Consider the following 23,922-nt stretch of genomic DNA (forward strand, 5'->3'; position numbering starts at 1 on the left):
ATGCTGGGTGTGCAGAGCTTGCTTACTCTCAGCTGCCCTGATGTCTGACTTACATAATAGCCCAATTATCCTTCAGAACTAAATGCTTTCTTTCTCTTTAACTGGGGTCCTTCCTTCCCTGGATGGGTGCTTAGATCCCCTTAAGTGTTACTGTTTACTATATTCAGAACCATGTAGATGCTCATGTGGGAAACAGAAAAACAATCCTTTCAGAAGTCAGCAAACAATTCCTACAAAAGGAGTGGAAAGTAAATATTTTAGGCTTTGCAGGCCATGCAGTCCATCTCTGTCACAGCTGCTCACCTCTGCTGTTGTAGAATGAGAACAGCCATAGGCAACATGTAAATGAATGGGCATGGCTGTTTGTTCCAATAAAAATTTATTTAAAAAAACAGGAGGTCGGGGGGCAGAAAATGGCGGCGGAATAGACAGACGTGTTCCGAGCCTTGTCCCAAAGCAGAAAGAAAGAACAGCTGAGGGTCGCACAGGGAGTGTTTGTTGGCAAGTTAAGGGACAGCTAAACTCCAGGAGAAGGTGGGGGACTGCTGGTCGGGGCTCCCCTGACCTGGCAGCCCCCACTGCTGCTGGGTACCCTCCCGGAGCTATGGGCTCAGACACGGAGACCGCGCCATCTTGAAAGGGAAAGTGGATCTTATCGGAAGCCTGAAAATCCACAATGGCAGCGTCCACTGAACAGCTGGGAGCCCCAGAACACCGGTCCCCAATTGGCGCAAACACGCGATTCAAAGGAGCTCTTCACCACGGAAAGGTCAGATTTCGCCTGGGATATGGTGAGGTCTCTGGTCCTGGCGGGAGAGAGAAACGCACGCTTTGCGGGAGCTGGAGGACCTGGGAAGTCTGTGCCTAGAAAAATCCGTGGCTGTTGGGGCTGGTGTGATCCGTGAATGTGGAAGGGGGTCCTCAGAGCTGCTGACAGAAGGGATCTCTAAAAATAACCCATTTTGATCTGACGCGGAGGGACAGCCTAAGAATTTCAAAGATGTGCCGGCTTCTTTGACTTGCGTGCAGACCCATTGTTCGCACACTTGGGCTTTTTCCTCTTCATTTCCTTGCTTCTGATTACTAAGCCCAATACATAGGATCACCCAGTTGGGGACATCCTGGGAGACTGCAGGGGAAACTTGTTTTTCTGGAACCTGGGATCGGAGCAGGGAGTGACCATTAGAGAGCCAGCACTGGGGCAGCCCACTCCACAAACCGGTATTGAGTGCCACAGAGAAAGAAGGCTAGAGAAGCCATATAGACCCAGAAGTCAATCCAGAAACACTGCCACCCAGGGGCGGAATCACAAATTGACTCTTCTGTAATCAAAAATAAAGGAATATGAGAAATTAAGACACTGCCTGCTTAAAAATCAGGACTGGTTTACAACACTGAGGAGCAGTGGAACGCAGGGAACTGCAATGCTTTCCAGACTGGAAAACAGGCGTGCCAAACAGAACAATAGAGGAAGTGAATGACCTTCACTACTGCACATTTTATTTTATTTTTTTTTTATTTTCATTTTTTGCATCTTTTACTTAACAAACAATTTTTTTTATTTTTTCCTCACTTGATTTTACCTTTTTAATTATTACATTTTTATTTTCAATCAGTATTATTACTACTACTATTTTACTTTTTTTAAGTGTCATTTTATTTTCTCTGTGTTTTGCTTTGGGATTAGTGTTCTACATTCTAGGTGCATCTTTCCTTTAGCATCGTTTTACCCTATCTCACGCTACCTTTATGCCATCACTCTCTTCCTAACCTTTCCCCTTTTGGTCTCCTGTTTATCTTAACCCTTTCCTGCTTTAGATTTTCCCTATTCTTTCTGTTTACCCCTTGCTAAAATTTCACACTACTTATATATCTAATTTCCAATCCCCTGCTCCAAGTCCATACACACTTCTCTCTTCGCTGTCTTAACTATCCAAAAAATTGTTTTTCTCTCTGTCCTTTTGTTGTTGTTTGCTAGAATGTTGATTATATCAAATTTTTAAGCTTTTTTGTGAGATTGTTTTGCTTATTCTTTTTTTTTGCTTGGTTTTATTGTTTGCTTTGTTTTTGTTTGTTTTTTGCTTCTGTTTTTCCTCGCCTCGCTTGATATTAGTTGGTGTTCTAGTTTTATTAATCTCCAGGTACTTGTTGCTGGCATTTCCTGGGATTAGTGGTTGTTCTATTGGAGTTTTATCCCAATATATATAGTTTGTTCCCCTTTTCTTTCTTAGTCTCTTTCTTGTCTCTCTTACTTTTTTTTCTTTTCCCAATTTCATTTTGGCACTGCTTTTTTTTTTTTCTCTCTTTCTTTTTCCTCTTCTTCTTTCTCTAATTTGCCTTTCTCTGGTGGTCACCTTTATTGGAGGTTATCAATATCGTGAATACAATTCTGTTCAGTGCCTTGTGTGTTGTACCTGGTTGTGTTGTATTTTGTGCCTTTAAATCAATGCAGGAGAGAGAGAACTACATAACCAGACATCTGGAGAAGAGAGATCATGGGGAGACAAAGAAACAGCCCACATAGGAAAGAAAAGCAGGCATCACCAGAAAAGGAAGTAAACGAATTAGAGGCGAGCAACCTATCAGAGAAAGAATTCAGAGAAATGGTCATAAGGTGACTGAAAAGAATGGAAGACAAATTTGACAATATGAGTAAGAACCAAGAGGAAATGAAGAAGAACCAAGAAGTAATGAAAAATGACTTTACTGCTATAAAGAACTCAATAGAAAGCATCAAGAGTAGAAATAGAAGAAGTAGAGGACCGCATCAGTGAGCTAGAAGACAAGGTGGGAAAAAATACCCAATTAGAGCAGCTTCTAGAAAAAAAAATTAAAAAGCAGGAGGAGAGCCTACGGGATTATTGGAACAACATGAAACAAAACAACATCCACATAATAGGGGTTCCAGAAGGAAAGGAAACTGAGCAAGGAATAGAAAACCTGTTTGAAGAAATAATAACAGAAAACTTCCATGATATAGGGAAGAAAAAACCCACACAAATCCAAGAAGCTCACTGAGTCCCAAGCAAAATGAACCCCAAAAGACCGACGCCAAGGCACATTATAATTAAGTTGGCAAACACCAACAACAAAGTAAGAATCTTAAAAGCGGCCAGAGAGAGACAGACAGTTACATACAAAGGAACCCCCATCAGATTAGCAACTGATTTCTCAACAGAAACTCATCAGGCCAGAAGGGAATGGAATGAAATATACAAAGTCATGCAAAGGAAAGGTCTGAATCCAAGAATACTGTACCCAGCAAGGCTATCAATCAAAATTGAAGGTTAAATCAGGAGCTTCACAGACAAAAAAGGACTAAGGGAATTTATTACCACCAAACCAGCAATGCAAGAAATGCTAAAGCGTCTGCTGTAAAAAAAAAAAAGAAAGAAAGAAAGAAATAGGAAGCGAAGAAGGAACACGGGGGTAAAGAATAAAAATGGCAACAAATAAGTACCTATCAATAATAACTTTAAATGTAAATAGATTAAATGCCCCAATCAAAAGACATAGGGTAATGGATTGGATAAGAAAACAAGACCCATATATCTGCTGTCTACAAGAAACCCACCTCAGAAAAAAAGATGCACACAGACTGAGGGTGAAGGGATGGAAAAAGTTCTTCCAGGCGAATGGAAATGAAAAAAAAAGCTGGGGTAGCAATACTTATATCCGACAAATTAGATCTCAAAGTGAAAGACATAACAAGAGATAAGGAAAGCCACTTCATAATACTAAAGAGAGCAATCCAACAAGAAGAAATAACTCTGTAAACATATACACACCCAATACAGGAGCACCCAAATACATTAAAAAAAAAAAACCTCCTGGAGGATATCAAGGGAGAGATTGACAGCAATACAATCATAGTAGGAGACTTTAATACCCCACTATCACCATTGGACAAATCCTCTAAACAAAAAAATCAGCAAAGAAACATCAATCTTAAATGACTCACTAGACCAGATGGAATTAATTGACATCTTCAGAACATTTCACCCCAAAGCCACAGAATATACATTCTTCTTAAGTGCACATGGGTCATTTTCAAAGATAGACTATATATTTGGTCACAGGAAAAGTCTCTACAAATTCAAGAAGATAGAAATCATATCAAGCATCTTCTCAGACCACAGTGGCATAAAACTGGAAATCAACTACAATAAAAACAATCCAAGGAAATCAAACACATGGAGACTAAACAGCATGCTATTAAACAATGATTGGGTTACCAGAGACATCAAGGAAGAAATAAAAAACATCATGGCAACAAATGACAATGAAAACAAAACAATCCAAAATCTATGGGACACAGTGAAAGCAGTCTTGAGAGGAAAGTTCATAGCTCTACAAGCCTACTGGAAAAAACAAGAAACAATGGTAATAAATTTCCTAACCCTACAACTCAAAGAGTTAGAGAGAGAGCAACAAGAAAAGCCCAGTGTAAGCAGAAGGAAGGAAATAATAAAGATCAGAGCAGAGATAAATGACATATAGGCCAAAGAAACAATACAAAAGATCAACAAAACCAAGAGCTGGTTCTTTGAAAGGATAAACAAGATTGATGAACCTCCTGCCAGGCTCACCAAGAAACAAAGAGAGAGGACCCAAATAAACAAAATCAGAAACGAAAGAGATGAAATAACAACAGACCCCACCAAAATACAAAGGATTCTTAAAAAATACTACAGACATCTCTGTTCCAACAAATTGTACAACCTGGAGGAAATGGACATATTCCTAGAAAAATATAGCCTTCCAAAACTCAAATCAGGAAGAATCTAAACAGCTCAATAGGCCAGTAACTATGGAAGAAATTGAAGCAGTCATCAAAAATCTTCTAGCAAACAAACGCCCGGGGCCAGACGGCTTCACAGGGGAGTTTTACCAAACATTCAAGGAAGAACTAAAAACTATCCTCCTCAGACTATTCCAAAAAATTCAAGAGGAAGGAACACTTCCAAGCTCCTTCTATGAAGCCAGCATCACCCTAATACCAAAACCAGATAAAGACAATACAATGAAAGAGAATTACAGGCCAATATTACCTCATGAACATAGATGCCAAAATCCTCAACAAAATTCTAGCAAATCAGATCCAGCAGTACATCAGAAAGATCATACAACATGACCAAGTAGGATTTATCCCAGGAATGCAAGGATGGTACAATATCCACAAATCAATAATCGTGATACATCACATAAACAAATTGAGAAATAAAAATCGCATAGTCATATCAGTTGATGCAGAAAAAGCATTTGACAAAATCCAACACCCTTTCTTGATAAAAACCCTCAACAAGGTGGGAATAGAAGGATCATACCTCAACATAATAAAAGCTATATTAGTTGTTGTTGTAGTTTGGCTATCTACAGCATCCTGCCTTGCGTTACAGACTTCACAGTGTACTTGAGGGTGACAGTTTAATAAAAGTCTCAGTACTGGAAGATCAGTGTGGGAAGGTAACCCACAGCTAACATCATACTCAATGGGCAAAAACTAAAACCATTTCCCCTAAAAAACAGGAACAAGACAGGGATGCCCACTCTCACCACTCCTGTTTGACATAATACTGGAAGTATTAGCCATTGCAATTAGACAAGAAGAAGAAATAAAAGGCATCCAAATTGGAAAAGAAGAAGTAAAGCTGTCCTTATTTGCAGATGACATGATATTGTACATAAAAAACCCGAAAGACTCCATCAAAAAAAAATAATAGACTTAATAAATTAATTCGGCAATGTAGCAGGATACAAAATTAATGCCAAGAAATCTATGGCATTTCTATACACCAATAGTGAACTTACAGAAAGAGAGACTAAAAAAGTAATCCCATTTACCATCACACCAAAAAAATTAACCTTTTGCACTCGGATGTCGAGTGTGACTCGACATGGTTAGCATTAGAATAAAGGAATCAAGAAAAAAGCAAGCGAGTGCAAAGGGTTAAGATACCTAGGAATAAACTTAACTAAGGAGACCTATATGCAGAAAACTACAGGACACTGAAAAAAGAGATAGAGGAAGATGTAAACAGATGGAAGAACATACCATGTTCATTGATTGGTAGAATGAACATCATCAAAATGTCCATACTACCCAAAGCAATCTATAGATTCAGTGCACTCCCCATTAAAATACCAATGGCATATTTTACAGACCTAGAAAGAACTCTCCAAAAATTCATCTGGAATAAAAAAAAAGACCCCAAATAGCCACAGCAATCCTGAGAAAGAATAAAGTAGGTGGGATCTCAATACCAGATTTCAAGCTGTATTACAAAGCCCCTGTCCTCAAAACAGCCTGGTACTGGCACAAGAACAGACATATAGATCAATGGAACAGAATAGAGAATCCAGATATCGACCAAAACCACTATGCTCAATTAATATTTGACAAATGAGGCATTAACATACAATGGAGTCAAGACAGTCTCTTCAATAAATGGTGTTAGGAAAATTGGACAGATACATGCAAAAAAATGAAACTAGATCACCAACTTACACCATACACAAAAATAAACTCAAAATGGATATAGGACTTAAACATAAGACGGGAAACCATAAAAATACTAGAGGAATCCACAGGCAGCAAAATCTCAGACATATGCCGAAAGAACTTCTTTACTGATACTGCTCCTAGGGCAGTGGAAGCTAAAGAGAAAATAAACAAATGGGACTACATCAAAATAAAAAGCTTTTTCACAGCAAAAGAAACCATCAACAAAACAACAAGAAAGCCCACTGTATGGGAGATCATATTTGCAAATGGTATCACTGATAAAGGTTTAATCTCCAACATCTACAAGCAGCTTATGCAACTTAATAAAAGGAAGATAAATGATCCAATAAAAAAATGGGCAGTGGACCTAAATAGAATCTTTTCGAAAGAAGACAGAAGGAAGGCCAAAAGACACATGAAAACATGCTCAAAGTCACTAATTATCCGAGAGATGCAAATCAAAATGACAATGCAGTACCATCTCACACCTGTCAGAATGGCTATCATCAACAAATCAACAAACGACAAGTGTTGGCGAGGATGCGGAGAAAAAGGAACCCTCGTGCACTGCTGGTGGGAATGCAGACTGGTGCAGCCACTGTACCGGAGAACAGTATGGAGTTTCCTCAAAAAACTGAAAATGGAACTCCCATTTGACCCAGTAATCCCACTCCTAGGAATATATCCTAAGAAACTAGAAACACCAATCAGAAAGGATATATGCACCGCTATGTTCATAACAGCACAATTTACAATGGCTAAGATTTGGAAACAGCCCATTAGCAGATGAGTGGATCAAAAAACTATGGTACATCTACACAATGGAATACTATGCTGCCATAAAAGAGAAGGAATTCTCATCATTTGCAGCAACCTGGATGGAATTGGAGAACATTATGCTAAGTGAAATAAGCCAGTCAATGAAGGAAAAATACCACATGATCTCACTCATTTGTGGATAATAAAAAACATTATAAACTGATGAATAAAAAGATAGATATAGATGCAGTAAAGCATCAAACAGACTGTCAAATTACAGTGGGAAGGTTAGGGATAGGTGGGGGAGATAAGAGATCAACCGAAGGACTTACATGCATGCATATAAGAATAACCAACGGATGCAAAACATTGGGGGCTGAGGGCATGTATGGCAGTGGGGTGGGGAGGGGCAATGGTAAGATATGTACACATATAATACTTTAATAAAATAAACAAACAGGAGGTGGGCCTGATTTGATCTATGGACTGTAGTTTGGCGACCCCAGCTTTATATACCACCAAAGGCCTGCAAGAGTAGGCCTTTCTTCCCCCAGCTATCGGCCCCAGCTTCCCTCTGGCACCTGGGACCCGGGCTTCCTTCTGGCTGCCGGCAGGCAACCAGGACCTGGGCTTCCCTCGCAGCCCCAGCTTCGTCTGGAAGGTCATCTGGTCTAATTAGTATATTACATTTTTAATATTATAGACTAGAGGCCCGGTGCACAAAATTCATGCATGGGGGAGGGGTACCTCAGCCCAGCCTGCACCCTCCAATCCGGAACCCCTCTGGGGATGTCTGACTGCTGGTGCGGGATCAGGCCTAAACCTGCAGTTGGACATCTCTCGCAATCCAGGACCGCTGGCTCCTAACCACTCACTTACCAGCTGACCTGATCCCTCTAACTCAGTGGTTCTCAACCTTTCTAATGCCGCGACCCTTTAATACAGTTCCTCATGTTGTGGTGACCCCCAACCATAAAATTATTTTCGTTGCTACTTCATAACTGTAATTTTGCTACTGTTATGAATCGTAATGTAAGTATCTGTGTTTTCCGATGGTCTTAGGAGACCCTGCTAGCGGTTCTCAACCTGTGGGTTGAGACCCACAGGTTGAGAACTGCTGCTGTAGAGCCTAAGACCATCGGAAAACACAGATACTTACATTACGATTCATAACAGTAGCAAAATTACAGTTATGAAGTAGCAACGAAAATAATTTTATGGTTGGGGGTCACCACATCATGAGGAACTGTATTAAAGGGTCGCGACATTAGAAAGGTTGAGAACCACTGCTCTCCCCTGCCAGCCTGATTTCCCTAACTGTTCTCCCCTGCCGGCCTGATCCCCCTAACTGCTCTCCCCTGCTGGCCTGATCCCCCTAACTGCTCTTCCCTGCCAGTTTGATCATCCCTAACTACCTCTGCCTCGCCCCGCCACTATGGCTTTGTTTGGAAGTGTGTCTGGAAGGTCGTCTGGAAGATGTCCAGTCTAATTAGCATATTCTCCTTTTATTAGTATAGATTAACCATGACTTCTATTAATACACTCATTTCTTTAAAAAAAAATCAGCCCTAGCCGGTTTGGCCCAGTGGATAGAGTGTTGGCCTGCGGACTGAAGGGTCCCAGGTTCGATTCCGGCCAAGGGCACTTGCCTGGGTTTCGGGTTCAATCCCCAGTAAGGGGTGTGCAGGAGGCAGCCAATCAATGATTCTCTCTCATCATTGATGTTGCTATCTCTATCCCTCTTCCTTCCTCTCTAAAATCAATAAAAATATATTTTTAAAAATTACATTTTGCCCTAGCTGGTTTGGCATAGTGGCTAGAGTGTTGGCCTGTGGACTGAAGGGTCCTGGGTTCGATTCTGGTCAAGGGCATGTACCTTGGTTGCAGGCTCCTCCCCAGCTTGGGCCCTGGTCAGGCTTGTGCAGGAGGCAACCAATCAATGTGTTTCCCTCACATTGATGTTTATCTCTGTCTTTCCCTCTCTCTTCCACTCTCTCTAAAAATCAGTGGAAAAATATCCTTGAGTGAGGATTAACAAAAAGAAAGAAAATCATATTTTAAAGCATTCATGGTGAAGGAGCAGATCTGCACAACCCATGGTTACAACACCCTAGAATTCTCATTTTGTTGCAGAAATGATACAACTCTTGAGGTTTTAAAATGCACTAACTGTTTAATCTACACTAATAAAAGAGAAACACAATTGACACTACGCCCACCAGCCAATCAGGAGTGAGTATGCAAATTAACCCAACAAAGATGGCGGTGGCCATGGAGCTGGAGCAAGCAGGAGACTTGGGTTGCCCCTGGCGATGGAGGAAGCCAAGCTTCTCCCCCGCCCTGGCCTCCACTCAAGGAGGGGTTGGGGCCCTGGGTCGCGGGGGCGCGTGGCCAGTCTGAAAACGGCTCTCAGCTCCTTACCCAGGCTGGCCACACCCCCATGGGGTGAGGGTCCCCACTGGGGGGCTTGGCCAGCCTGCAAACAGCCATCAGCCCCTCACCCAGGCTGGCCCAGCACCCCAGTGGGGACCCCCACCCTGAAGGGGATGTGGCCAGCCTGAAGACAGCCCTTAACCCCTTACCCAGGCTGGCCATGCCCCCATGGAGTAAGAGGCATTTAGTGGCCAAGAGGGGAGGGCAGTTGTGGGTAATCAGGCCAGGATGGGATGGCAGTTGTGGGTAATCAGGCTGGTGGGGGGACATTGGAGGGTAATCAGGCCAGCGAGGGGGTGAGGAGTTGGGAGTGAGCAGACCAGCAGGGGGACCAGTTAGAGGCAAGCAGGCCACCAGTGGGGGTCAGTTGGGGGTGATCAGGACAGCGGGGGGGGGGGCAGTTGGGGCGAGCACGCTGTCACGGGGGGCAGTTGTGGGTGATCAGGCTGGCGGAGGGGAGCAGTTGAGGGCGAGCAAGCTGGCAGGCAGAGTGGTTAGGGGCAGTCAGGCAGGCAGGCAGGTGAGTGGTTAGGAGCCAGCAGTCCCAGATTGAGAGAGGGATGTCCGATTGCCAGTTTAGGCCTGATCCCTGTAAACCAGCAGTAGGACATCCCCTGAGGGGTCCCAGATTGGAGAGGGTGCAGGCCGGGCTGAGGGACACACACACCCCCCGTGCACGAATTTCGGGCACCGGGCCACTAGTAATACAATAAAAGGCTATGAAACTGGCCTGTATAAATGGGCTATCGATGGGAGTTAATCTGATTCTAGAAAGCACCTGAGGAGATGGAGAGGGAGATGGCATTCACCTTGAATTCAATCCAAATCACTGGGGCCCGACCAAAGGGGACACCGGCGGTCCGAGTGGATGGTCTCTCAGATCCTTTTCTGTGCCGACAGTCCGCGGTGTTTAATGTGCAGAATCACTGCAGTTCTTCCTCCGCCACATGCCAGGAACAACCACACGTGTTTAACATGCACATTCACCACTGCTCTTCCTTCCTAGATGTGCCACTGACAACCACACGTGTGTGGAGACAAGACACGATGAGACCATGGCCATTTACTTCACCAGCGGAACAAGTGGATCTCCTAAAATGACTGCACACACCCACAGCAGTTACGGTTTAGGATTATCTGTAAACGGAAGGTAGCCTCACAGAACTGCAGCTGGAGGTGTCCACAACTGCAAAGGTGACGATTCACTTACTGGTCTTTTGGATTTGTTTTCCCACATGGGTCAGGCCTGTGCTCTGTTCCCAGGTTCTGGCTGGATTTGACACCTTCAGACGTGATGTGGAACACCTCCGACACAGGCTGGGCCAAGTCTGCATGGAGCAGCGTGTTTTCGCCATGGATCCAGGGAGCGTGTGTATTTGCACATCGTTTGCCACACTTTGAGCCAACTTCCATCTTGCAAGTAAGCAGACCCAAGAGGTCAGTGTTTAGAAATGCGTTAGCAGTGCTGCCGACAGGACTGCGCGCACGCGCTTGCAGAAATCAGAGCACAATGTGATGTAAGGAATTTCACATCTAGAAAGTAAAAAACCTGAACAGAGAAGCTGAGGAAAGGTGTGAATGCATTTATGTTAGAACTAGAGGCCCGGTACACGAAATTGGTGCACGGGATGGGAGGAGGTCCCTCAACCCGGCCTGCCCCCTCTCACAGTCCAGGAGCCCTCAGGGGATGTCCTCCTCTGTGGGAGATGACCAGGATGTTCAGAGGAAGGCGCTGCCACCATCACCCCGCTGCTGCTGCCACTGCCAGCCACCACAGCTGCAGGCCCTTGGCCCTTGCTTCTTAGCGCTGGCCCCGCCCCCCGCACACTGATGGGTGGGGGGCAATCTGGGGCCAGACCGGCTGGGGGAGGGGCTGGGGAGGTTGAGGCACAGCAGGTTGCACCCCGTCCAGCCTCTGCGGAGGCATGGCGCCTGGACCGGCCCACACTGCTGACTCTGTGGCTGCCTCTGTGGAAGGGGCAGCACTGGGACCGTGCCGCGGCGCTGTCTTCTCGCCACCTCTGCAAAAGGGGCCATGGCGCTAGACTGGCAGCACTGGATTGGCCCGCCCCTCCCATGTGAGCGCCGGACCTGCCGACCTCTCCCATGTGGTGCCGGCCCTAGGCGCTTGCAGCCGCTGTGGCTTTGTCCTGATGGACGTCCGGAAGACACCCGCCCTAATTAGCATATTACCCTTTTATTAGTATAGATACTCACTGTGCCTCCCATAGACACTTAGGCACTTCTTAAAGTTGTAGTAAGACCAAGAGTTTACTTCTTACACATTGCAGACGCTCTCCAAGTTTCCCATCACAGTCTTCTGTTCAGTGCCAACTGTGTACCGAATGCTTGTGCAAAATGCCATGACCAGGTAAGGAAGGCTGGTAAAGAGACACATAATGGGAAAGAGGAGAGAAAGAGGAAGGTCTAAAATAAAAGATCTTTCTGCCTAAACACATAATGCCAGACTCGTAGGTATGGGATTTAGCAATCTCTTCTCCTCTCCATCCTCTTACCCCTCTGTGATAATAATTACCACGTCCAGGGCAGGGTCGGCCATGTACATGGCCCTGAGAGCCCAGGGGACAAGGACCGTCCTCCGACCGGGGACAGTAAAGAAGCACCCCTACTTGGAACCCTGTTCCAGCAAACAGGGAGCAGCATGGATGTATTTTACTCTGGTCCTGATTCCATTTGACAAGATGAATTGGTAACTATTTTTTAAAATTTAATAAATCTTTATTGTTCAGATTATTACAATTATTTCTCCTTTTTCCCCCCATAGCTCCCCTCCACCCGGTTCCCACCCCACCCTCTGCCCTTACCTTCTCCCCCACTGTCCTCATCCGTAGGTGTACGATTTTTGTCCAGTCTCTTCCTGCACCCCTCATACCCCTTTCCCCCCGAGAATTATCAGTCCACTCTCTGTCTATGCCCCTGATTCTATTATATTCACCAGTTTATTCTGTTCATCAGATTTTTAATTCACTTGATTTTTAGGTTCACTTGTTGATAGATATGTATTTGTTGTTCATAATTGTTATCTTTACTTTCTTCTTCTTCCTCTTCTTAAAGAATACCTTTCAGCATTTCATATAATTCTGGTTTGGCGGTGATGAACTCCTTTAGCTTTTTCTTATCTGTGAAGCTCTTTATCTGACCTTCAATTCTGAATGATAACTTTGCTGGGTAGAGTAATCTTGGTTGTAGGTTCTTGCTATTCATCACTTTGAATATTTCTTGCCACTCCCGACTGGCCTGCATAGTTTCTGTTGAGAAATCAGCTGACAGTCGTATGGGTGCTCCCTTGTAGGTAATTAACTATTTTTCTCTTGCTGCTTTTAATATTCTCTCTTTGTCTTTTGCTCTTGGCATTTTAATTATGATGTGTCTTGGTGTGGTCCTCTTTGGATTCCTTTTGTTTGGGGTTCTGTGCGCTTCCTGGACTTGTAAGTCTATTTCTTTCACCAGGTGGGGCAAGTTTTCGGTCATTATTTCTTCAAATAGGTTTTCAGTATCTTGCTCTCTCTCTTCTTCTGGCACCCCCATAATTCTGATGTTGGTATGCTTGAAGTTGTCCCAGAGGCTTCTTACACTATCTTCAACTTTTTTAATTCTTTTTTTTTTTTTTTTGCTTTTCCGGTTGAGTGTTTTTTGCTTCTTTGTATTTCAAATCTTTGACTTGATTCTTGCATTCCTCTAGTCTGCTGTTGGGTCTCTGTATAATATTTTTTATTTCAGTCAGTGTATGTTTAATTTCTAGTTGGTCCTTTTTCATATCCTCGAGGGTCTCGTTAAATTTATTGGCCTTTTCTAGGAAATTCTTGAAAAATCTTATAACCGTGGTTTTGAATTCTATATCCAGTCGTTTTGTTTTCCTCCATTTCTTTCATTTGTGATCTGTTTCTTTGTCTCCGCATTTTCACTGCTTCCCTGAGTTGGTAGAGTAGCTTTGTGTGCTAGGTTTCCTATATGGCCCAGTGGCTCAGCCTCCCCAGTTACCTGAGGTGGACACTCTTGGTGCACCCCTTTGTGGACTGTGTATACAGCCTTGTTGTAGGTAAGTCTTGATTGTTGTTGGTGTCACTGGGAGGAATTGACCTCCAGGCCAATTAGCTGTGAGGATCAGCTGTGTCTACAATGGGAGAACTTCTGTGCTGGAGACAGCCTTATGAAACAAGACTTGCAAAATTGCAAAAGCCTCTGTGCTCAGCTTGGATGGGGCGGAGTCTCAGGGCTGAGCAGACAGTCTTGGCTTCCCATCAGCCTTACCCTTGCGTGCGTGCCTCCAGACCTCTGCCTTTTGTGGCTCCCCCGAGTTTCCGCCTGACAGTCCAGATTCCCCTTGTAAGAGCGTGGGTCCCCAGGGGCTCGCCTGGAACTGGGGTTCAGTGCAGTCAGGAGCTTCCGACTCCCTTCCGCTAGGGACAGCTAGCAGCAACCTCAGTAGTCAGTCTTCTCTGCGGTGCGTGCCTCCAGACCCCTGCCCACCGCGGCTCCCCCGAGTCTCCGAGTCTTCGTGTGCCTTTCTCTCTACCTGACAGTCCAGACTCCCCCCGTATGAGCCTGGGTCCACGGGGTTTCACCCAGAACTGGGGTTCAGTGCAGTCAGAACTGGGGTTCATTGCAGTCGGGAGCTTCCTTCTCCCTCCCGCCAGAGAACGCCAGCCAGACACTCAGCCGCCCTTCCTCTCTGTGCGTGTCTCTGTACCTCAGCCCTTTGCAGCTCCTCTGATTCTCCATGAGCTTTTCTCTTTCCTTCTAGTTGTAGAATTTCCACTCAGCCAGCTTTCCTGTGGTTCTGGATGATGTCCATTCTATCTTTTAGTTGTAGTTTTGAAATTGTTGTGCGAGGCAGCAGTTTAGGTGCTTACCTATGCCTCCATCTTGGTTTCTCCAGGCTGGTAACTATTTTTAATTGATTTTATTAAATGTGACTAGAAAAGTTCACATAACATAAAATTCAGTATATATATATATGTATATGTGTGTGTGTGTGTGTGTGTGTGTGTGTATGTGTGTATGTATATATATGTATACATATGGCTAATATGCAAAGTGTCCTCTCGGAGTTCAACCGGGAGACTGGGAGTTCAATCACTATGACATGCACTGACCACCAGGGGGCAGCGTGGAATGAAGGAAGGCCCTGGCTGGTAGCCAGAAGGCCCCGATCATCCTTGGTTGCTGGCAAGGCCTAGGGACCCTGCCTGGGCACAAATTTCGTGCTCCAGGCCTCTAATAGGTATATAAGAATCTATATTGAAATTCTTTCTCCAAACCTTGTCCTCAGTCTCATTTCTCCTTCTCCCTGAAGTCCCTGCGTACACAAACCAGCAGGCGTATTTCTTCCCCTCTTTATAAATATACATGGAAATACAATGTGCACACAGTGCTGCACCTCCCCCGACAGTACATCCTGAAACTGCTGTCCAAAGTAGTGACAGCTAGCCACAGTAAGTCTTTAAAATTTAACTTAAATTAAAAGTTCAGTTCCAGACTAAAATTATATTGTAGTGCATGTTTTAAGACTAAGAGAGTAAATCTTAAAAGTTCTTATCACAAACAAAAATAATCTTGTATCTATGTAGGATGACGGATATTAATTAATCTATTGTGGTGCTCATTTCACAATATATATAAATATCAAATCATTATGTTGTACACCTGAAACTAATTTAATGTTATATGCCAATTATACTTAAAAATAAAATTCAGTTCCTCAGTTGTACTAATCATGGTTCAAGTGCTCAGTAGCTACACTGAGCTAGAGGACACTAAGTGGTTAGCAAAGATGAGAGAAATTTCCATGGAACAGAAAGCTCTATTGGACAGCACCATCCAGGAATGCACTTGTTTTTTTTTTACAGCTGTATACTATTCATTGTATAAATATTTCATATTCAATTTCAGACAACTAGAAAACTTTTAATCCTGATTTAACATATTAGTTAAATATGATTACCATGTGTGGTATCTTCCCTAAGGATTTTTTTTGAAATAAATCATGCTTCCCATCCCCCAAATAAAAGGGAGAAAAAAAGAAAAACTGGTGTGTGGGGAGTCACTTTATGATGTTAGAATGGTTTATTTTGTATTGGAGAGGGGAGTTAAGAACTAAAAACAATGGTGTGATCTCACTCATATGTGGGATATAATGATCAACATAATCTGATGAATGAGACTCGATCCAGAGACAAATGGCAGGGGAGGTGGGGTGGTTAGAGAGCAACCAAAGGACTTGTATGCATGCACATTAGCAAAACCAATGGACACAGACACTGGAGAATGGCTGGGGCAGGGGGTGGGTGGTGGTCAATTGGGGGAAAAAGGAGACATACATAAAACTTTAGACAATAAATAAATAAAACACAATTAATGTTGACTTTTCATTATAAATAATCTTAATTTCTATTTCTTCCCATTTTTCCTCCTAAATTTAATCTGTGACCTGTCTTCTGAGAAGCTTTAAGTTCAAAAGCTTAAAACACTGTGTGAGTGCTGGGGAACCCATGAGCCCTGAAGTGATTGAGCAGTGGAGAAGCAGGACGGGGCTGGAGATCTACGAAGGATATGGGCAGACTGAGACGGTACAGACCTCCCTGGGCAGACAGGGCTGGATCCCATGTAGTCCGATGCATAGAACCCAAAGGTTCATTATCTACCTAGGGTTGTGTGAGGGCTAGGGGGGAATGGAGTGGTCAGAGCAGTTTTTAAAAAGCTTGAGGGAAGCTAGTTATTAAAAAAGCCCTGTAACAGATATGCCGGGGCTGACCAGCAGACCCTGAGCGACGGATGAATGATTACTCTGACACATGTTTCTGTGAAAGAGAGGGCTAAGGGGCTGCCTGGCTAGAGGGACCAGACAGCCCCGTTCACCTGCCTCTTCAAGCTTTTATTGTAACAGCAGTTTGAGATAAGGTTTAACTTTCGGATATAATTAGTAGGGTAAGTAATCTTGGGAGGACACATGTGTCTGCAGTGTCCTTTAAGCAAGGACACCTATGATTAAGCATAAAGATTCCGGTAAACACCTGAGGGTCTGCACGTGCGCAGACGTGTTTGGAAAGGTCAAGGAATAATAGGGGCAGTTGCCTTCAGCCAACGCCCCTAGGTCAGAATTCTGAGAAACAGGGGTGGCCGCCTTCCGCCAACTCCCCTTTTTGGAATTTCCTCCTTGCAGACTTTCCAACCAAGTCCCGTGCTTCCCCACACAGACACAGTTGGTTAAATAGCCTAACATTACAACCTGGAGCTGTGTAATAGAAATAGCCATTCATTAAGAAAAACTGCTATACAACTGATCAAGGTAAATGCATTAAAATATTTTTAAATGAAAAACATTACTAGAGTTATAAAATGATTTCCCCATATATAACAGGGAACTCACTTAGTCAAGATTGCCTCAAAATTGAAGATGTTGAGTTGCTTATTACTGAAAACATTACGAGTTTGCTGGACAACATGATGACAAACATACTCTAAAAGGGTCATCTAAAGAGCTTGTAGAAATAGTAATAAGAAATTCTAAAGAAAATGAAAAAATAATAACAAGTGGTAATTATGTAGGGAAGGGGGTAAGATGGAACAGATAAGGGAAAAGCTGAAAGAATGTTTTCAAATTGTATCTTTTTACAATGCATCAACTTATAAACCATAAGAATGTAGTATCTGGTCAACAATGAAAATACCAAGAATAAAGTTGACAAATTTATTAAATAGGAACAGCATAAGCATCATGCTAATATGAGTAAAATGTTTTCATAAATATGGATATTTTAGTAATTATAAATTTATCCAGTGTTATAACTTTATTATACATATTTTACTTAGTGTCCATCTCTGTACTTCATGAGATAGACATGAGAGCAGATAATCTGTTTTATTTTGAACCTGATTCCTACTAAGTTCTCAAAAATATGGTGGATAAATGAGTAAGTTTTATGTACTGGTGACGTTACTTTATCCCTTCTTCTTGACTAGGTGCTGATCTGTGGACATTTTAAGGGAATGAAAATTAAGCCTGGCTCAATGGGAAAGCCTTCGCCTGCTTTTGACGTTAAGGTCCGTGCAGACAGCTCCAGGAGGAGATTGAACAGCCCGCGGTTTGCCCCCCTCTTCCCTCCCCTTACACTCCCAGTTTGGGTGGTAATTTCACGCTGTCTTAACTTCCATGGAAGGATGGGAATGGATGAGAAATGTCAGTTTGTTGGTCCCCATTTTCCTTCTGTTCCAACTTTAGTACATGTGCTGCTGAAGCACCCCAGTTTTTTAAAAGTAATTCTAAGCGTTTTCTAAATATTAGCCCATTTAATTTCCAGAAGCCCATGAGAGACCGAGCACTATTAGAACCACTTACAGATGAGGCCCTGAGAGGGTACAGAATGTTCCCGAGGTCAGGCAGTAGCTGCTGGTGCTGGGACTCAGCCCCAAGCCGTCTATCCCCTCTGTGCTCCGGCACAGCTCCTGGCGGGGAGGGTGAGGTGCCCGGGGAGTCACGTGGGCAGGAGCGGCTGCAGCATGCTCCCTCTAACCTCTGCCATCTCCACCGCTTACCCCTGAGTGGCATCCTGTATCCCACCAGCGCCCTTGTACAGGTTAGAACTGTTCCTAAATCAACCCAGCCGAGGCTAGGGACAGCGAGGGAACTTGCACTGCTACGAAAAGAAAACAGGCGCAGCAAGAACGCAACGAGGGTGAACTGACGGAGAGCTCAGGCCACACCTAACGGGGGCTGTAGATTCGACCAATGCTTCCCAAGCTTATTTGATCTGAAGAATCACATGGCACTCGCTGAAAATACTCATTTTCCAGCCCCTTCCCTGGAGAGTCAGTGGATTTAGGGTGGGAGCCTGAAAATTGTGTTTGAAACCAGCACCCAGGTAGTTCTCGCGATCAGGGAAGTTTGAGAAGGGCAGATGACATTGATTGCTGACATCACTGTTTCTGTAAACCCGATGCTGGGCCCTCTCCTCCCCTCTAACTGGGCTGTGGGAACCTTGTCTGAGATGGGACTGCCTCGCGGCTCAGGTCTGGCTGCTGCTCGTGTGGGAGTCTGGTGAGCTGGTCCCTAGCTAGAGCGCCGCACCCACACTCTGGTCTCTGGGTGTGTGTCCAACCAGCTGGACACCAAGTCCGTGCAACTTCAAAGCCCGAAGCTCCTCATCTTCTTGTTTAACATCTTGGGACCCTTGAACTATGAGGAATGTGACTCTCCAGAGACAGAGCATTTTATCTCTTCCCGTCATTAAAGAGCCTTTGCAGCTCCTAAAATGTCTCCTCCCTATCAGTAATTCCTGATTCCTGGAACCAAATATTTCTTTAGATGACTGGGTGGGAATTCGTATGTTTTTATTTACAAGAACTTAATGGTAAGATTTTACATTTAGAATTCCTTTGCCTTTCAAGTTTCTCACTGAGGACATAAGCCCTCTTCCCTCTGGAAAGTGCCAGCTAAGAATTATGTCCTCCTTTTCCACACAAGCCAGGCCACATCTCAGGCCTCACGGTTCTCGGTGGATGAATATAAAGGCCGTCGAGTGTTCATATTTGGGAACCGCTAAAGTCATTTAGAGCAAAATCTGGTACATGAGATAAGCAATCAATCTGGGAAATGCTCATTTGGGTTTTTAAAATCTGAACTGGCCCTGTCTGGGTGGCTCACTTGGTTGGGGCTTCATCCCCTTTCCCAGAAAGTTGTGGTTTGATCCCAGGTTGGGGCTTATATGGGAGTCAATCAATCGATGTTTCTCTCTCACATCAATGTTTCTCTCTCTTGTTCTATCTCTCTCTCCTTCCCTCCCCCCCTCTAAAACATCCTTGGGTGAGAGTCCAAAAAAACACAAAACAAAACAACACCTTGGACTGCGCTCCTGGAGAGATCCCAGAGTGTAGATGCAAGGGCAGGGTCTGGCCTGAGTGCTGAGCGCTGATTCCGCTCAGTCACGCACTGTTACTTAAACTTCTGCACCTCAGTTTCCTCATGTGTGAAATGAGCTTAACTATAGTTCTAACCAAGCAGGACTATTGTAAGGACTAAAGAAAATAAGACATCTGCAGTTCATAAAGCACTCGGATTTAGTACTTGGAATAAGTGCTCAGTAAACGCTCCCTTGCTGAGGGGCCTGGGGAAGGGTCAGAGGACAAGGTGAAAGGGCTCACCCTCACTGTCCGCTGGTTCCTTACGTCGGTGCTGACGCCAGGTGCTGCTTGTTCCACAAAGTTTGAAAACCAGTAGTGAAGGTCTGTTTCAGAGGAAAAGACAATCAAGGTCTTTTTCAGAGGAAAAGACAATTGCTAAATGATAAAAGCAGTTTGCAAAAACAATACATTATAGCTGAAACCGGTTTGGCTCAGTGGATAGAGTGTCGGCCTGCGGACTCAAGGGTCCCAGGTTCGATTCCGGTCAAGGGCATGTACCCTTGGTTGTGGGCACATCCCCAGTAGGGGGTGTGCAGGAGGCAGCTGATCGATGTTTCTCTCTCATCTATGTTTCTAACTCTCTATCCCTCTCTCTTCCTCTCTGTAAAAAATCAATAAAATATATTTAAAAAAAAAACACAAAAAAAACTACATTATAAAATGATCCTATTTTTTCCTATGTCTATATCGTCTCCAAAAATATTTCCAAAATGTGATTATTATGGGATGCTACAATTAAAACTTTTATTCTTTTTTCACATGTGGCTAACCTGCATTTTATATATTTTGCAATAAGAATTTAACTAAGTACATTTCTCTTAAGAATTTAAAGTATTCTTAAAATTTGTTTGAATTATTTAAATGGCAATAAATTAAAACAAAATAAGTAAAGCAAAGATTAAGAGGTGGCATTAAGTAAAAATTCCCTTCAATTGTTCTGTTTTATCCTAGATTTTAGATGCAAATGGCAATGTTCTACCTCCTGGACAAGAAGGAGACATTGGCTTTCAAGTTGTACCTACGCGACCAGTTGGCCTTTTCACTCATTATGTAGTAAGAGGCTCATTAAATAACTTCTTTTCTATTTGTTTCTCAAAAGTCCTTGGTAATTATCTCTACTCGCCACAAAGCATACCTAAGAGAGGTCCCTGGCCTTTTCTGAGACCCGTGTCCGAAGACAGAACTGGGGAGGCGCCCTGCTCGCCGGAGAGGGCTCGGGCTCTCGGGCTGGACCACGCCTCCGGCCACGCCGCGGCGGAGGGCCGCCAGAAAGATGCCCCTACTCACACCGGTCTCTGTGCCACCCAGCACCACCACCATCGCCCTGGGATCCAGTGCGTGGCCTCCCTTCTGGGGAGGGGTGCGAGGGACAGAGAATGGGGCAGGAACGCAGGTGCACTTCTTCCACTGAAGGCCTTCCAAGCTCCTTACAAATGTATTTCCATCCCTAATCACAGTGTACAGTAAGTGCCAGGTTTACAGCAGTTCATCCAAGGCCTGCGCTCTACTTGCTGGTGAGTTTTAAATAAGTTAGCAACACATCATCTTTCTTCCTGCCGAAGTTCAGAACCAATTCTGTTTCCGTGTAAAACCAGACAAAACACCATAGAAACAACTGACTGTCCTTTGAATTATTAGTGTTGGTTCTTTCCTTGAACTCTGAGTGTTCCTTCTCTCATTCCTGCCAGTGTTCGATATTAGCCACTTAGCCAAGGCAGCCTGCCCCTCTGAGCTTGAGCTTCTGCAGCGTTTGCTCTGCGGTCCACCTGCAGAACTCTCTGGTGGGAGCGTGCCTCGTCTGTAACTATTCCCCTTCCTTATTTCACAGGCTGGCTCCTCTTCTTCTAAGGCTTCTCCAGGGACAGGCTTCTTCCTCTGCACACTTACGTACGAGTTCCGGGGAACAGAGAAGTCACATTCACGAAACAAAATGCTATTTGTTTCACAGGATAACCCTACAAAAACAGCGTCAACTCTCCGAGGCAGCGTCTACATCACCGGGGACAGAGGCTATATGGACGAAGACGGGTATTTCTGGTTTGTTGGGAGATCAGATGATGTCATATTATCCTCCGGGTAATTTCTGCAGCTGTGCGTGTGTCTGTGTGAACCGGTCATCAGTGCTCCGGAGTGAACCTGCTGCTCACGTTATAAATGCCTGTTGTATGTCTCACCTCCAGCTACCGAATTGGACCGTTTGAGGTGGAGAGTGCCCTGGCTGAGCATCCCGCGGTGGCGGAGTCGGCTGCTGTCAGCAGCCCAGACCCCATCAGAGGAGAAGTAAAGAACGAATTCGCCTCCACTGTATAATGTGTTAGCAGCCTGACACATACTTTAAATAATGGTTCATTGACACAGAATCCACTTACTGTGCAAGTCAGATAGAAATGCGCTGGTCTGGGAGAATTGCTACAGAACAAAACTGCAAAACATACTACAAGGAATTTTACTCCTCTCCATGGAGGGCCGGTGCACTCTCAATTGATTTTCACATTTTAATAATTTTTAGTTATTTGATGTGGTTACTTTGCATTTATTTATTTATTTATTTATTTATTTATTTATTTTTACTCCTCACTCAAGGATGTTTTTTTCATTGATTTTTAGAGAGTGGAAGGAAGAGAGGGAAAGAGGGGGAGAGGAGAAAGAGAGAGAGAGAGAAACATCGATGTGAGAGAGGCAATCAATTAGTTGCCTCCTGCACACATCCTGACTAGGGCTGAGGATTGAACCTGCAACCCAGGTACATCCTCTAGATCGGGAATCAAACCCGCGGCCCTTTGGTGTACAGGCCTGTGCTCTAACCACTTAACCACACCAGCCAGGTACTTCGCTTTTAAACTTTTATTTTCAGCCAATGACTTAATTTGCCTATTTAGCTACATTTTCACAATTTTCAAAAATGTGTATTTTCCACAAGGCTTCTTTAAAAGACACCACTTCCAACAGGGACAAAGGGTGGGTGGCTTTGTTACCACTGTCCTATGGATGGGATAAATTTATATATGCATATACATACACACATAGTTAGTTGCACAACTGCCCCATGGCACATGTAAATTAGAAATGTTCAAGGGGGTTTGGTAAAGACAAAATTGAATAATTTCTCATAAAATGTTATAGCATTGCTCACTGGTGTTGCAATGGTCATTTCTCACTAACTGGTTGCCCGGAGTGGCTTACTGTTTCCAACAGTTCATTTTAACCAATATTTGCTCTCAGACTGTGGTGGATCGGTGGCAGCTTACCTTCAAGCTGACCTCGTTCAATCTCAAACTCCGCTTCCTACTGGGAGTTTGGCCTCAGCCTGCTCAGTGCAGGGTATTTCATCTTAAAAGCTGCAGGCGCCTCCTGGAGCTGTGCCCCGAGGAAGTGCCCGCCACGGAGTGCTGGCTGGTGGGCTGGATTTGGTGGCGCATTGCTATTTGACTCACCTAGAGTTGCCCCTCGGAAGGCAGTGATGGAATGCTGGGGTAACACTTAGAATCTCAATATACTCTTGAAGTGGCTACACAGGAGGGCGGCCTTCTGCCTTCTCCATCAAAGGTCCAAACACTCTGGGCAGGGCTTTACAAACAGTTCAAGGAAGGGTGGACTTTGAGCTAGATTTCTGAGCAGAGTGATGACAGCTTCCGTGTTCTGCCAATTAGAGAGCAAGGCCACCCCACACCTACTCTTGTTCCTCAGCGTCAGGCAAGTGGGTCAGAGCAAGAGCACACTGGCTGTGGAATGTTCCCACCGGGTGCCTCCGAAGTGTCTGGGACAGAGGGCGTGGCCTCCATGCAGTGTCCCTTCAACAGGCATCAGGCAGGCCCAGGGACCTTCATCAGGCGGGGACCTAGCAGCTCGGCCCCACAGCCTGGAGAGTGCTTCGTGTAGTGCCGTTTCCAACAGGACACTTGGTTCTTTTGGTTCATTCTCACCCGAGGGTATTTTTCCATTGAGTTTTAGGGAGAGTGGAAGAGAGAGGGAAAGACAGAGAGAGACATCGATGTGAGAGAAACACATCGATTGGTTGCTTCCTGCATGAGCCATGACCAGGGCCTGGGCTGGGGAGGAGCCTGCAACCAAGGTACATGCCCTTGCCTGGAATCGAACCCTGGACCCTTTGGTCCACAGGACGATGCTCTATCCATTGAGCCAAACTGGCCAGGGCAATAGGAAACTTTTTGACAAGAACAGAGACAGGTAACAAAGTGGAGTTCAAGATGTAGTTAGATGAGAAGGTTCAAGTGTAGATCACAAAGCAGGGGTCCCGGAAACTCTCTTGTATTAGATACAGAACAGGGGGTATGAGAGCCAAC

General features: G+C 44.4%; 1 protein-coding gene across 1 annotated transcript in view; it reads left to right on the top strand.

Annotated features, from left to right (window-relative positions):
• ACSM3 (acyl-CoA synthetase medium chain family member 3) overlaps positions 1-23,922 on the top strand; it is a 56,348-nt gene that overhangs the window by 31,554 nt on the left and 872 nt on the right. Inside the window, exons 5-12 of the mRNA XM_054714379.1 lie at positions 10,704-10,847; positions 10,961-11,117; positions 11,989-12,068; positions 16,164-16,287; positions 17,681-17,761; positions 20,570-20,671; positions 21,567-21,694; positions 21,799-21,898. Coding sequence (XP_054570354.1) covers positions 10,704-10,847; positions 10,961-11,117; positions 11,989-12,068; positions 16,164-16,287; positions 17,681-17,761; positions 20,570-20,671; positions 21,567-21,694; positions 21,799-21,898 — 916 coding nt within the window. The remainder of the gene's footprint in view (positions 1-10,703; positions 10,848-10,960; positions 11,118-11,988; positions 12,069-16,163; positions 16,288-17,680; positions 17,762-20,569; positions 20,672-21,566; positions 21,695-21,798; positions 21,899-23,922) is intronic.

The sequence above is a fragment of the Eptesicus fuscus genome, chromosome 4, assembly GCF_027574615.1.
Source record: "Eptesicus fuscus isolate TK198812 chromosome 4, DD_ASM_mEF_20220401, whole genome shotgun sequence".
Classification (NCBI taxonomy): Eukaryota; Metazoa; Chordata; class Mammalia; order Chiroptera; family Vespertilionidae; genus Eptesicus; species Eptesicus fuscus.